At 45.2% G+C, this 14888-nt stretch overlaps 1 protein-coding gene across 5 annotated transcripts in view; it reads left to right on the forward strand.

Moving 5' to 3' along the window:
* neurl4 (neuralized E3 ubiquitin protein ligase 4) overlaps positions 1-14888 on the forward strand; it is a 118608-nt gene that overhangs the window by 97101 nt on the left and 6619 nt on the right. For 3 of the 5 annotated variants that reach the window (XM_059642606.1, XM_059642603.1, XM_059642605.1), the window contains 5 exons: positions 177-270; positions 2708-2815; positions 5704-5848; positions 6281-6393; positions 9796-9958. In XM_059642606.1, coding sequence (XP_059498589.1) covers positions 177-270; positions 2708-2815; positions 5704-5848; positions 6281-6393; positions 9796-9958 — 623 coding nt within the window. The remainder of the gene's footprint in view (positions 1-176; positions 271-2707; positions 2816-5703; positions 5849-6280; positions 6394-9795; positions 9959-14888) is intronic. The other 2 variants (XM_059642604.1, XM_059642607.1) reach the window with 1 other exon arrangement.

The following is a 14888-nucleotide window of genomic DNA, read 5'->3' on the forward strand; positions in this document are numbered from 1 at the left end:
ATCATAACTTGATTTGATAGGCTGAATGGCCTCTAACTGACCTGTACCTGTTCTCTGATTCGATCACGTGTGGCTTCACTTGGTGTTTTTGACAGTGGGCCTCAACAAAATTTCCACTGCTGTCTGGCCTTCCCAGTCTGGATGCCTCAAGATTAATGAATCTTCATGTCTGACAGGTTACCATAGTGACCAATGACGCCATGGCTATAGGAGGTGATAGTGGCCATTTACGCTGCCAAGGTGATGTGGAAAAAGCTGATGTCGTCGATGGTAAGTGAATGCAGTCTGGACGTACCTAATCTCAGATGATCTTTTAGTGTAGATGGCAAGTAAGGATACTATAAGCATGACAAGACTTCCATTTAAGCCTAAACTGGTGGTGCAAGCAGTTATTTTTCTACTAGTAATCACTGCCAGTGATAGTGAAGGTTAATAATATATTACCATTTGAGAATTTAAAATTGAACTAAATAGATTTAGCTTTCAGTTCTGTGAGGTTAATTTCGTTTTCCAAAGCCACTTCTTAACAGTTAAGATTCTGGACACCGCTGTGGCTCAGTGGTTAGCTCTGCTGCCTCACAGTGCCACCCTTGAACAACTGTCTGTGTGGAGATTGCACATTCTTCCCATGTCTGTTCTGTGTGTGTTCCTCTGGGTGCTTCAGTTTCCTCCCGTCCAAAGATTTGCAGTTTACATGGATTGGCCATGCTGAATTGCCCATGGATAGGATAGGTGGGGTGGGTTCAGGTGGGCTGTTCTTCAGAAGGTCAGTGTGGATTCAATGGGCTGAATGGCCTGCTTTCACATTATAAGGATTCTAATTTAAAAATCCTCTAAAAATTCTATTCGGCAAGTTCAAACATCATTTTCAAGAAAGCATTTTGCTTGAGCCAACTGACTTGATAAACTGCCTGGGGAGTTATTTGAGGAAATGTTTATAAAGCTGGACCTTTTTGACATTGAGAAAGTGGCTGCAATCAGGTTTCAGTTGAGGAGAACAGTTTCATGCCAGCAGAAGGGCAGTTTAGCTTGTTGCAGTTTCAAGCTGTTAGATCTGGCAAGAAGTCTCCTAACTTATTTTAGCACTTCAAACAAATGGAAAAATCAATAAAGAAGCCCATGTATCTGAGGGAGAAACAGTAATGGAGAGAATTGCGTTGGGCCAATGTACAAAGTCACTGAATCAAGATTTTGCAACCTTATCAGTTTGTAAGAAACTAAATAGTTAAGATAGGAGTGATACTTTGCAGCATTTGAGTGTCTGTAAAGGATATTACAGGGAAATGGGTTGAATTTGTCTTTGGACTGAATCCTATTATCTTTCTAAATTGTTTTTGATAGCTTTGTGATTTTTTTTATCTTCTGTGAGATAAACTTTTGTTATTTTGTTTAAAAACAATTGTCACCCTTGTATTCGTACGTTCAGTGACTCACCACCATGGTAGCCACACTGCAGAAGTAAAATTTCTGATCTATCAAGCTATCTGGGGTAGAGCAGTGGTAGATGGTATTTAACCCTGATAAGTGCGAGGTGATGCACTTTGGAAGAAACAAAAAGATAAGAGCGTATTTAGTGAATGACAGGACGCTGGGTAACTTAAAGGAACAGTGTGATCTTGAGGTAATTATTCACAGATCCCTGAACTCAGCAGAGTATGTGAATAGGATAGTTAAGAAAGCATATGGAACACTTGCTTTCATCATCCCTGGCACAGAGTTAAAAACGGGGAGATGATGTTTGAGTTGTACGGAGCATGGGTTAGGCCACAGCAGGAGTACTGTGTGCAGTTCTTGTCACCTCATTACAGATAGGATGTGAGGGGGTACAGAGGAAGGTCGCCAGATGTTGCCTGCAATGGAGAAATTGAGCTTTAAGGTGAGACTGGATCGGCTTGGATTGATTTCTTTAGAGCTGAGAAGACTCGGGGAGACATAATTGAGTTGTACATGATTATAAAGGGGATGGACAAGGTGAATAGAGAGCAGCTGTTCCCCTTGGTTGAAGGGTCAATCGCAAGGGAACATAATTTTCGAGTAAGGGTTAGGAGATTCAGAGGGGAGTCGAGAAAAAAGAAATCACTGAGGATGGTAAGAATCTGGAGTGCACTGCCTGGGAAGGTAGTGAAAGTCAGAAACCTTATAAGCTTAAAAAAAATTTGGATGAGCACCTTATTGCTCATAACATTCAACGATTTGGGACAAGTGCAGGAAATTAGCATTACTGCACTTTTTGTGGTAGTTATGTCAGTGCTGACTCATTGACCCTGTATGACTTTATGATTCATTGGCTTTCTGATGGGGATGGACTCAGCACTCAACCCTTGTTCCTCCAGGTATCATCACAGAATCCCTATAGTGTGGAAGCAGGCCATTCAACTCATCATGTCCACACCATCCCTTCGAAGAGCATCCCACCAACCCCTACCCTTTCCCTATAACCCTGCATTTCCTGTGGCTAATATTTCTAACCTACACGTTCCTTAGCATGCACATCTTTGGGCTGTGGGAGGAAACTGGAGCACCTGGAGGAAGCAGACGCTGACATGGAGAGAATGTGCGGACAGTTGCCCGAGGCTGGCATTGATCCCAAGTCCCTGACGCTGTGAGGCAGGAGTGCTAACCATTGAGGTGCCATGCCGCAGAGAGGTATCCAACAGGTAATATTGTTGTTTTTTTCCCATTAAACACTTGGTTGTTCCTTTCTCAGGTATTAAGGAGAATTTGTGCTGGACACCACCACCTGAAGTGAATCCCATGAAAACCTGTGAATATCAGGCCCTTTGTGCAAGATTCAAGGAACTCCTCCCACTGCCAGGTGAACAGAGAGATTTTCATACTTTGGGACCGATTTGAACAAAAAACATTCTGGGGACAGAGGTGCTGTTGATCTGCACCAGGGTATCATTAGTTTCAACAACTGGCAGATATATTGGAACATGGTCAGACCGAGAACATCACAGCTTCTGGCTGAGAAAAGGTGTCATTGTCATATGGGGCTTTCATCAAGCAACATGGTTGGATTGGAGAGGTTGGGCTTGTTTTCCTCAGGGCGAAGGTGATTGAGGAGAGATTCGAACAAGGAGCATACAGTGATGACAAGATCAAATGAGACAGTCAAGGAACAGTTTCTGTCAGTTGATGGTGCAAGGACTAGGGGATGCAGGTTTAATCAGTGACAATGAACAACTTCAAAAGGAAATCAGACAGACGCTTGCAAGGAATACTCCTGCAGGTGCTATAGGGAGACCGCAGTGGGAGTGGGGAGACTTTGACAGGTAACACAGAACTGCAAGGCCTTGATTAGCCCATGTCAAGATTGCACAGCGTCAGAGGCCCAAACTGTTAGCATTACCTCGGGTTTGTTTGGGGGCATATTAACAGAGCAGCTTTCACTGGACACTTGCCTCCACATTACTTTTGAAGCAGAAACAGACATTACTGCAAAAGCACAGCTGGTCTGGCAGCATTTGTGGAAAGAAATCAGAGTTAACGTTAAGGGTGCAGTGTGACCCTTCTTCAGAATGGATTGTAGCTAGGGAAAGGTTGGTATGTAAGCTGAAGGTGGGATCAAGAGAGAAGTAAACAATAGACGGAGGTGGAGGCCGGAGAGAACATCAGATGACCAGGCAAAGAAATGGGTAAGAGAGAGAGATAATGGGGACTGCAGATGCTGGAGATTCCAAGATAATAAAATGTGAGGCTGGATGAACACAGCAGGCCAAGCAGCATCTCAGGAGCACAAAAGCTGACGTTTCGGGCCTAGACCCTTCATCAGAGAGGGGGATGGGGGGAGGGAACTGGAATAAATAGGGAGAGAGGGGGAGGCGGACCGAAGATGGAGAGTAAAGAAGATAGGTGGAGAGAGTGTAGGTGGGGAGGTAGGGAGGGGATAGGTCAGTCCAGGGAAGACGGACAGGTCAAGGAGGTGGGATGAGGTTAGTAGGTAGCGGGGGGTGCGGCTTGGGGTGGGAGGAAGGGATGGGTGAGAGGAAGAACCGGTTAGGGAGGCAGAGACAGGTTGGACTGGTTTTGGGATGCAGTGGGTGGGGGGGAAGAGCTGGGCTGGTTGTGTGGTGCAGTGGGGGGAGGGGACGAACTGGGCTGGTTGAGGGATGCAGTAGGGGAAGGGGAGATTTTGAAACTGGTGAAGTCCACATTGATACCATATGGCTGCAGGGTTCCCAGGCGGAATATGAGTTGCTGTTCCTGCAACCTTCGGGTGGCATCATTGTGGCACTGCAGGAGGCCCATGATGGACATGTCATCAAGAGAATGGGAGGGGGAGTGGAAATGGTTTGCGACTGGGAGGTGCAGTTGTTTTTTGCGAACTGAGCGGAGGTGTTCTTCAAAGCGGTTAGGGTAACCCTAACCCTATCGCAGGTATACTGCAACCACTGTACCCGGTGCGGCTTCCTCTACATTGGGGAAACCAAGCGGAGGCTTGGGGACCGCTTTGCAGAACACCTCCGCTCAGTTCGCAAAAAACAACTGCACCTCCCAGTCGCAAACCATTTCCACTCCCCCTCCCATTCTCTTGATGACATGTCCATCATGGGCCTCCTGCAGTGCCACAATGATGCCACCCGAAGGTTGCAGGAACAGCAACTCATATTCCGCCTGGGAACCCTGCAGCCATATGGTATCAATGTGGACTTCACCAGTTTCAAAATCTCCCCTTCCCCTACTGCATCCCTCAACCAGCCCAGTTCGTCCCCTCCCCCCACTGCACCACACAACCAGCCCAGCTCTCCTCCCCCCCCCCCCCCCCCCCCCCACTGCATCCCAAAACTAGTCCAACCTGTCTCTGCCTCCCCAATCGGTTCTTCCTCTCACCCATCCCTTCCTCCCGCCCCCAAGCCGCACCCCCATCTACCTACTAACCTCATCCCTCCTCCTTGACCTGTCCGTCTTCCCTGGACTGACCTATCCCCTCCCTACCTCCCCATCTATACTCTCTCCACCTATCTTCTTTACTCTCCATCTTCGGTCCGCCTCCCCCTCTCTCCCTATTTATTCCAGAACCCTCACCCCATCCCCCTCTCTGATGAAGGGTCTAGGCCCGAAACGTCAACTTTTGTGCTCCTGAGATACTGCTTGGCCTGCTGTGTTCATCCAGCCTCACATTTTATTATCTTGGTATTGAGATGGAGTAACGGTTTGTCAGCATAGACTTATAGAATTGGGTGTGTTTTCCAATTATATCACCAAGAGGCAACATGTCGACAAGAAACATGAACTGACCAGGGATTGATTCTCTGAAAACACCAGACCTGATGGTGTGGGCTCAAGAAGAGAAGCTGTTGCAGGTGATTCTGCAGCTACAGTTAGATGCATAAGAATGGAATGAGGTGAGTACAGGCCTGTCCTGCTGAAAGATCGGTTTTCACCCAATGACCCCTCCCCATATAAGGAGGTTAAGTGTGGATGAATTTGAGAATGACCTTTGATACCTTCTACAGTTAATTTGGCAGCCGTGCACCATTCAAGATCCGTGCAAAGGTGGTGGTCTTAGGGCTATCATTATGCCAGCAATCAGTAGCTCAGTCTGCAGAGGAGAGGGATATTCAAGGGTTAAGGGTGTTTTGGAATAATTCTGTGATTCTGTAACAATGGACTGAAACGGTTGGAAGTGTTAGAAGGAATATTACTGTCAGAGTGACTGGAATGAGTTTTGGTTGTCATGAAGATGGGCTTGCATTGCAGATGGTTACTTCGACGAGGAGCTGAAGTGCAACCTGTGCTACTGTGAATCCTGCCACAAACTGCGTGGAGATGAAGCCTACTACAAGCGGGGTGACCCGCCAAAGGACTACGCCCTTCCATTCGGATGGTGCAGGTTCGCACTCAGGTAAATGATTAAGGGGCTGGTTCTTGCGCTGTTTGGTCTGAACACACCTAGTGGCAGCACATCTGGGAGTTTTAAGAAGGCTGCCGAGCTAACCAAGGGCTGGAATAACCTTGTGGGATTTAATCAACAAAGTGAGATTCTGGGCTGTCCATCTATGCACCCACATGGATGCCATGGTGGGGGAGGTAACCGGTGGACCATGGGCTTGGTCGGTCACCATAAGTACTTGTCCCACCTCTGAGTGGTGACCTTTGGTTGCTATTAGCACCTGAGGTTTTTGGCCATAGCTCGTGCATTTTATTAGCCACGCTGCATTCTGAGGCCATCTAAACAAATTGCAGAAACTGATGTATAAACACAGAGACTTTAGCTTTGTAAGTTTTTCTTTGTTTTGTATGTTGCATGAGCTGTGCTAACTGTTGTATTCTGCAGGCTGAATCCACGCTGTGAAGTTGCTAATGTCTACAAGAAGTGGCACACAGCGTATCATGGAACGTGTGTGGGCTCCCTGCGACGAACCTTGGATCACGGGGAGCTGGTATCAGGTATGTGACCAGGCAAAATCTCAGTGGGTTGTTGGGTTGAGGACTGGGGAAGGGAGGAAATCATTTCACCTTTAACACACTGGAACCACCACTGTCCCCATCGTTCATGTGCAGAAAGGTTTATCTTGTTGTCTAGATGTACCATTTCATCTTATGACGGTCTTGGTATCTTATATGCCTTTACTGAGTGAGTAGCCTGTTCAACTTTGGATGGTTTGTTTGAGTTAAGCTTGTTGCTTCTTATCTTCCCAACCCCACACTGAAAGTATTCCCCCTCCCCACCACCACCTGCTGGCTGCGCATCCCATCTGTCCCCACATTGTTACAATCCTGGTCCTGTCTGGTGGGAGGGTTCTGCTGTGATAAAAAGTGTCTCCTAGGTTACCACTTAAAATCCTGAGCTCCAGTCAGCACTGGCTAGGAGTGGTCCCAGACAGGGCTTGAAATCTCCACCATCTGGTTCAGAGATGGAAATATTCCTTCTGTAGGTCAGACAGAAAGCCAAACACTCTCAGCGTACTCTGGAGAGCCATTTCCAGGCTGAGTACAGACAGATGCTTAGGTAGTTAAGGAGTAGTGAAATCAAAACAGGTCAAAGATAGCACGGTGACATCAACCAAATGTGTCAGTGGACAAATTATGGATATAAGGATTGTTTTCATCTTCGAATTGATTTCATTCCTACTGGCATTGGTCAAAAGAACCAGAGAATCAGGTCATTAATGAGACAGGACACTTCTTAATTCCAGCATCTGTTGGTGGATCCTACATGCGTTTATGTTCAATCTGAGATCTCCATGTTGCTTCACAATTCAACATGAGAACATAATACTGTGGTTTGTTCACTGCTGTCATACTAATTCAGCTTTAATTACTCCCCTGATCTCTTTAGATCAAAGATACATAAAGGTGCCATTCACAATAGCGACATGCAGGCAGAAAGAGAGATACCCTCAGCTTGTCTGAATTCTTCCTATTCATTTGTGGTTATAAGAACATAAGAACTAGGAGCAGGAGTAGGCCATTTGGCCCTTCAAGCCTGCTCCACCATTTGATAAGATCATGGCCGATCTTTTCATGGACTCAGATCCACTTACCCGCGTTCTCACCGAATCCCTTAATTCCTTCATTGTTCAAAAAAAAATCTACCTTAGCTTCAAAAACGTTTGCTGAAGTAGCATCAACTACTTCCCTGGGCAAGGAATTCCATAGATTAACATCCCTCTGAGTGAAGTTATATGGCTCATTATATTTTGATTTTTTTATGTTTGTGAATACAGTAATCAGTTAACATTTCCCTCGTAGATCAGCCTTCTGAGCTGTGGAGAGATTCTTGCCTCAGCCCTGTTTAAAGTTTACCTTGTGACAGTTGCATTAATTCATTCTGTCTGATGCCAGAAACTTGTCAGGACATTGAGATGCATATGTAGCACGTACCCTCTTCGCATACGCAGGTAAAGCTTAACACCGCAAAGCATCATTCAGGAAGGGAGAGTTGTACTGTTTATTGACACACTTCCTTTGAAACAATGTGAAGTAGTGGAATGTTTGCAGACTGCAGCACTCTTGACAGAGTGAGATATTTGTGTTTTTGTATTGTGCGCACTCTTACCTCAGAAAATAGAGAGAAGCGGTGGGAGACTTTGCAGGTTGGTTAGCTTATGGCTAAAGGGATCAAGGGATATGAAGAGAAAGCAGGAGTGAGATGCTGAAGTAGTGTGATCAACCATGATCATATTGAGTGATGGTGCAGGCTCGAAGGCCCAACTCCTGTGCCTATTTTCTATGTAAAACTAAAAATCCTGGTTCTGTGGGAGCTTGACTCCAACCAGTGATACCAGTCAGATATCTCGAGGATGAATGCTTTTCATGATCTGTGAGAATGATTCGGGTGTGGAGCTGCTTGTAATATTTCCTGACAATAGAAAGCTCGGAGAATGAGAGTTTTGAAGAGGATGCAGAGAAACTTCTGGGGGATTTAGACAGGCTGAGTGAGTGGGCAACAGCATGACAGACAATCTAATATGGAGAAGTGAGATGTCATCCTCTTCAGTAGGAGGAACAGAGCTACAGGTTACTTATTCAATGAGAAGAGATCCATAACTCTTGATGTGTAAAGATGATTCAGAGATAGTATGAACTGCCAATCCAGCTCTACACCTTGTTATATCGATATCTAAAACTCACATGCTCGTGGAGCAAGCAATTCACAAGTAAAAGAGCATGTTCACCTTTATTACAAGGGTATTTGAATGCAGGAGCAGTCAATTGTATAGAACGCTGGTGAGACTATACATAGCATATCGTATGCAGATGTGCTCGCCTTGCCTAAGGAAGAATGTTCCTGCCTTAGAGGGAGTGCAGCGGAGGTTCACCCATCTGATTCCTGGGATAGCGGGATTGCACCACGAGGAAAGATTGAGGAAATTGGGCTCGCACTCTCGGACTTTAGAAAAATGAGAAGCATTCTCATAGAAACTTCAAAACTCTTGAAGGGACAGAGTTGATGCAGAAAGGATGTTTCCCCAGCTGTGGAGTCAAGAGCCATGGACACAGTCTCAGAATGCAAGGCAAGCCTGATTTGAGGAGGAATTTTGTCAATCTGAGGATTGTAACGCTTGGAATTTTTCACGGAAGAGGGATGTAGAAATTCAATCATTGATAAGTTCAAGTTCAAATTGATAAATTCCTGGTTACTAATGATGTAAAGAGATCGTGGTTTGAGGCATATGATCAACCATGATCTGGAATGGTGGGATAGACTCAAGGGGCTGAATGGCCTTCTGTTCTCTGTGGGTCCAAGCTTCATATTCTGAGTAAATTGGATTCCCAACCTGATTTCTCATAATTATTGCATTCCTACAGCCTCTATTACTACTGTATCCCACAAGAGCAAACTTTCCCTCCACATTCACTCGGTCAACACTGTTTATCATTGTAAGAATGTTGATGAGATCACCCCTTGGCCTTCCTGTTTCAACAGAAAGGAGATCTAGACAAATGTTTGTCAATTTGTAAAGCCGTTTATTTGAAGCCAAAGCTATCTATTCTTTTTAATTGAAAGTGAAGCTCCATCTAAGTTAACCCCATAAAACGACTCCAAGAGAGCTTCAGCACTGGGTTGGATAAAGAGTAAAGTTACCTCTGCACTGTGCCCACTAAACACTCCGAGGTGCAGCATGTGTTTCGAAAAAGCCAGTGTCTGAGCTGAGGCAGCAGTCATGTTTGCCAGTCCAAACTTGTGTAACTATGCATTTTTTTGTTTTCTGATGAAATAAGAGAAACAAGTAAAATCTTTGCTTTTGTCCTCTAATTTCTTTTCCTCCTCCCTGCCTCTGCCCTCTGCCACCTTGCCTCCATACCGTTACTGTACTGCTCAACCTGGCCGCCTCCACATTAAAGCAGGGAGCTCCTCGATCTTCTGCACCAATGAGGCTAAAGTTGAGCTCCAGAATGGATACAATGATCCTGAGGAGAACAGTATTCAGGAAAAGGACGTTGTAAAAGTCAGCCTCTCTCCAACAATGCGATATATTGGTCTTGACCGGTTCTGTCCTAAAATACGGTACGTACTGAGCAAATCCATGTATGTGGTCAAATTAATATTACCCCTTCGTTGGGCAGGGTGAGTTGGGGGACAGTGAAGGCACAAAATAATACTGCTGCTCAGTTTGTAGCCCAGAGCCCATGTTCACTGGGAGGATGGTTTGATATTTGTTTGGCAGAAATTGAGGTGAATGGGTGTTCAGATCCCACTGATGCATGTTATGAAATTTAAATTTATATATCTGTTAATTTGGCACGAAAACAGAACTAGCCGGGCCAAGCATTAATTGCCCATAAACTACTACTGTTCAGGAGATGAAAGCTACCAACTGCTGCTCGGTCTCGTCTCTGCAGTAGTCCAATCCCACTTCGTAGCTTTCCCTACCCTGCTCTCTGGATCATTGTGGTAAAGCACAGTGGTAGTCCCATGATAGTAGGGGTGAGTAATGGTGCAGCCACATCCCAAGAAACAGTCAGAAAGATTACTTGGAAGTGTATGCCAATTTTTTTTTAAATTCTTTCACGGGAAGTGATCGTTGCTGACTAAGCCAACTTTTGTTACAGCTATTCCAAAAGGTGGTAGTGGGACTCCTCTGTGTCGCTGCAATTGCTACTAGGGCGTGAGTTTCATGATTTTGATCCAGTGACACTGAGAAAACAGTGATATAGTTCCTGGCCAGGATGTGTGTGTCTTTAAGGGCAACTTGCATTTGGTGGTGTTCCCATATATTTGCTGCCTTTGTCCTTCTAGATGGTAGTGGCTCTGGGTCTGGAAGATGCTACTGAAGGAGCTGTGGTGAATTTCTGCAGTGCATCTTGTAGCTGGGTACCCACTGCTGGTACTGAATGTCTGTGCTGAAGGGAGTGAATGTTTATGGATGTGGTACTAGTCAAGCGAGCTGGTTTGGCCTCGATGGTGTCGAGATTCTTGAGTTTTGTTGGGGCTGCAGTCATCCAGGCAAGTGGTGAGCATTCCATTACACTCCTGACTTGTACCAAGTACATTGTGGACAAGCTGTGGAGCTACTGCTGCAGAATTCTGACCTACTCTTGCTGCCACGTTATTTACATTGAACATCGAACAGTACAGCAGAGGGGCAGCCCCTTTGTCCCCCCATGCGTATGCCAACGATGATACCATTCTAAATTAATCCCATCCACCTGCACGTGGTGTGTATCCCTCTGTTCTATGCCTGTTTATATGTCTGTCTAAATGCCTCTAACTTCGCTATTGTATCTGCTTCTACCAACTCCCTTGGCAGCTTGTTCCAGGCAGCTACACCCTCTATGTTTAAAAACAAAACAACTTCCCGAACATAACTCCTTTGAACTTTTCTTCTCTCATCTTAAACCTGCTCTGCTAGTATTTGACATTTCCACCCTGGGGGTAAAAGATTCCAAATATCCACCCTGTCCATGCCTCTCAAAGTTTTACATATTTCTATCAGATCACCCCCTCAGCCTCCGGCACTCCGCTGAAAACAATCCAGGTTTGTCCAACTTCTCCTTTTCGCTAGTATCCAGCCAATGTTTTGGAGAACTTCTTTTGCACCTTCTTCAAAGCCTCCATAGAATTGTGCACAATTCTATGTTTATACATTTATACGATTAGCCCAGCTCAGTCTGTTGACAATGGTTATCTCTTCAGAATATTGATAGTGGGGCTTCAATGATGGTAATGCCATTGAATGTCATGAGAAGGTGGTTACATAGAACATAGAACAGTACCGCACAGAACAGGCCCTTCAGCCCACAATGTTGTGCCGACCATTGATCCTCATGTATGCACCCTCAAATTTCTGTGACCATATGCATGTCCAGCCGTCTCTTAAATGTCCCCAATAACCTTGCTTCCACAACTGCTGCTGGCAACACATTCCATGCTCTCTCAACTCTCTGTGTAAAGAACCCGCCTCTGACATCCTCTCTATACTTTCCTCCAACCAGCTTAAAACTATGACCCCTCGTGCTAGCCATTTCTGCCCTGGGAAATAGTCTCTGGCTATCAACTCTATCTATGCCTCTCATTATCTTGTATACCTCAATTAGGTCCCCTCTCCTCCTCCTTTTCTCCAATGAAAAGAGACCGAGCTCAGTCAACCTCTCTTCATAAGATAAGCCCTCCAGTATAGGCAGCATCCTGGTAAACCTCCTCTGAACCCTCTCCAAAGCATCCACATCTTTCCTATAATAGGGCGACCAGAACTGGACGCAGTATTCCAAGTGCGGTCTAACCAAAGTTTTATAGAGCTGCAACAAGATCTCACAACTCTTAAACTCAATCCCCCTGTTAATGAAAGCCAAAACACCATATGCTTTCTTAACAACCCTGTCCACTTGGGTGGCCATTTTAAGGGATCTATGTATCTGCACACCAAGATCCCTCTGTTCCTCCATGCTGCCAAGAATCCTATCCTTAATCCTGTACTCAGCTTTCAAATTCGACCTTCCAAAATGCATCACCACGCATTTATCCAGGTTGAACTCCATCTGCCATCTCTCAGCCCATCTCTGCATCCTGGCAATGTCCCGCTGCAGCCTACAACAGCCCTCTATACTGTCAGTGACGCCTCCAACCTTTGTGTCGTCTGCAAACTTGCTGACCCATCCTTCAATCCCCTCATCCAAGTCATTAATAAAAATTACAAACAGTAGAGGCCCAAGGACAGAGCCCTGTGGAACACCACTCACCACTGACTTCCAGGAAGAATATTTTCCTTCTACTACCACTCATTGCCTTCTGTTGGCCAGCCAATTCTGTATCCAGGCAGCTAAGTTCCCCTGTATCCCATTCCTCCTGACCTTCTGAATGAGCCTACCATGGGGAACCTTATCAAATGCCTTACTGAAGTCCATATACACCACACCCACAGCTCGACCCTCATCAACTTTTCTAGTCACATCCTCAAAGAAGTTACGTTCTCTTTTGTTGGAGATGGTCACTGTCTGGCCCTTGTGTGGCATGTGTATAACTTTCTCTTTGTCAGCCCAGACCGGGGTGATGTTCAGGTCTTGCTACATTTGGACATGGACTACTTTATTCTGGGGGCTCATGAATTTCCCTTGCACCCTGGTATCAAGTTTCATGAACCAATTTTTTTCCCAACACAAGAGCTAAGGTATCTTGTCTGACTGCAGCCAGAAACTGAGTAACTGGACCCAAATCCAAATCTCCACCCCTTCTTACTCTTCAGCATCCAGTCCCACGCTAAGCTTTCAAACTAGATTTTCTCACAACTAGTGAGACTTGATTTGTCCATCACCTTGAAACTTTATTGGTTGTTTGTTTATGCCACACTCTCTGTGCCTCGCAAGGTGCAGAAGGTGATTTGAAAGAAAGATTTACACTAATATAGCCCAGTTCACAACCTTTGAACATTGCCATGTATTTCAGAGTCAATGGAGCACCCTATGAAGTCAGTCGCTGCTGCAGGAAATGCTTTAGCCAATTTTGATACAGCAAAATCCCTAAAACAACAATCTGGTGATGTTGAGTAATTGATTGGTGAGCGCAAAAGTGGTACCCCCCAAACTGCTGGGTTCATTTCCGTGGAATCTTTTCGATTTGCCTGAAATTACAGTTGGGGCCTGGGTTTGGCATCTCATCCTGAAAGGCAGAATATTTGACAATGCAGTGCCCTCTTAGTAATGAATCTTCAAAAATCCTCTACTGACCCTCCGACAGAGTGGCACTCCTTTATTATTGACGCTGTGAAGGGATAAACCCGCTCAGTATTAGTAATGTGAATGTCGGCCTGTATTATGTGTACATAACGTGTGAGTTTGAACCCGCTGACTGCTACATTTGCTGTGGAATAAACATCCAGGAAGTTGTGCTCAGAGCCCAGCTACTTGTGCTGTTACTTGAGGCTCTGCATTAAGTGCTCCTACTTACCGTTACCTTGGGTGTGTGCTACACTGAAGCTGTAAGATTAGGCCCGAGGCATGAAGAGATCAGAAGAAAGTCTTAGATAACAAAATGTAAGGCTGGATGAACACAGCAGGCCCAGCAGCATCTCAGGAGCACAAAAGCTGACGCTTCGGGCCAAGACCCTTCATCAGAGTCTAGGCCCGAAGCGTCAGCTTTTGTGCTCCTGAGATGCTGCTGGGCCTGCTGTGTTCATCCAGCCTCACATTTTATTATCTTGGAATTCTCCAGCATCTGCAGTTCCCATTATCACATCACAGAAGAAAGTCTTGCTGCCTTAAATGTTGCTACAGCATTTGCACATACGTCCCTCTTTGATAGGGGCACTTTTACCTTTTACCGTCAAGAGGAGATATCCAGTGTCAGGAGTTCCATATTCTAGTAATGAATCAGGCTTCTGGCCTGTCCCTCAGGCTGTGTGCAGCCCAGGCCTCAAGTTTCTACTGTCCAAGGATTTAAAAGAAACTTCTTCTAAAACAAAAAAAACTATAAAACCGTTCTCCTCATAATTGCCCTACTCACCTGTCTACCTTATAAAGACAAGCAAACATATCAAAACAGAGAAAATAGAAGACATTCAACTGAGGTGTTTAAAATGTTTTCAGTGACAGGAGGACACAGATTTAGTCGTTTGCCAAAGAAACAGAAGAAGCGACAGGAAGATTTTAATTCAGCGTCACCTAAAGAGGCTGTTCGAAGCAGATTCACTGGAAATTTCGAAAAGGATCAATATTTGAGAAAGGAGTATTATTGATAAAAGCTACACAATTTGACAAGTCTTTTCAGCTTGCACACTTCAGGGCCACTGACAAGAATACCAATTCAAGGGGCAAACTAACATTTGCAAAGCATGAAAGGAGATTGCAGGTTGAGTCTGGTTGGTCAAGGTGATCCTTTTACTGAAAAGGTGGCATTAACTGGATTGTGGGGATTGGGATAAATTTGATAAATCTTCCAAAGAGGCAGCACAAATTCATCTTTTTTTCCAAGCTGTTAAATAATTCTCATCTTTTATTCTGGT

The sequence above is a fragment of the Stegostoma tigrinum genome, chromosome 45 (genome assembly GCF_030684315.1).
Source record: "Stegostoma tigrinum isolate sSteTig4 chromosome 45, sSteTig4.hap1, whole genome shotgun sequence".
Lineage (NCBI taxonomy): Eukaryota > Metazoa > Chordata > Chondrichthyes > Orectolobiformes > Stegostomatidae > Stegostoma > Stegostoma tigrinum.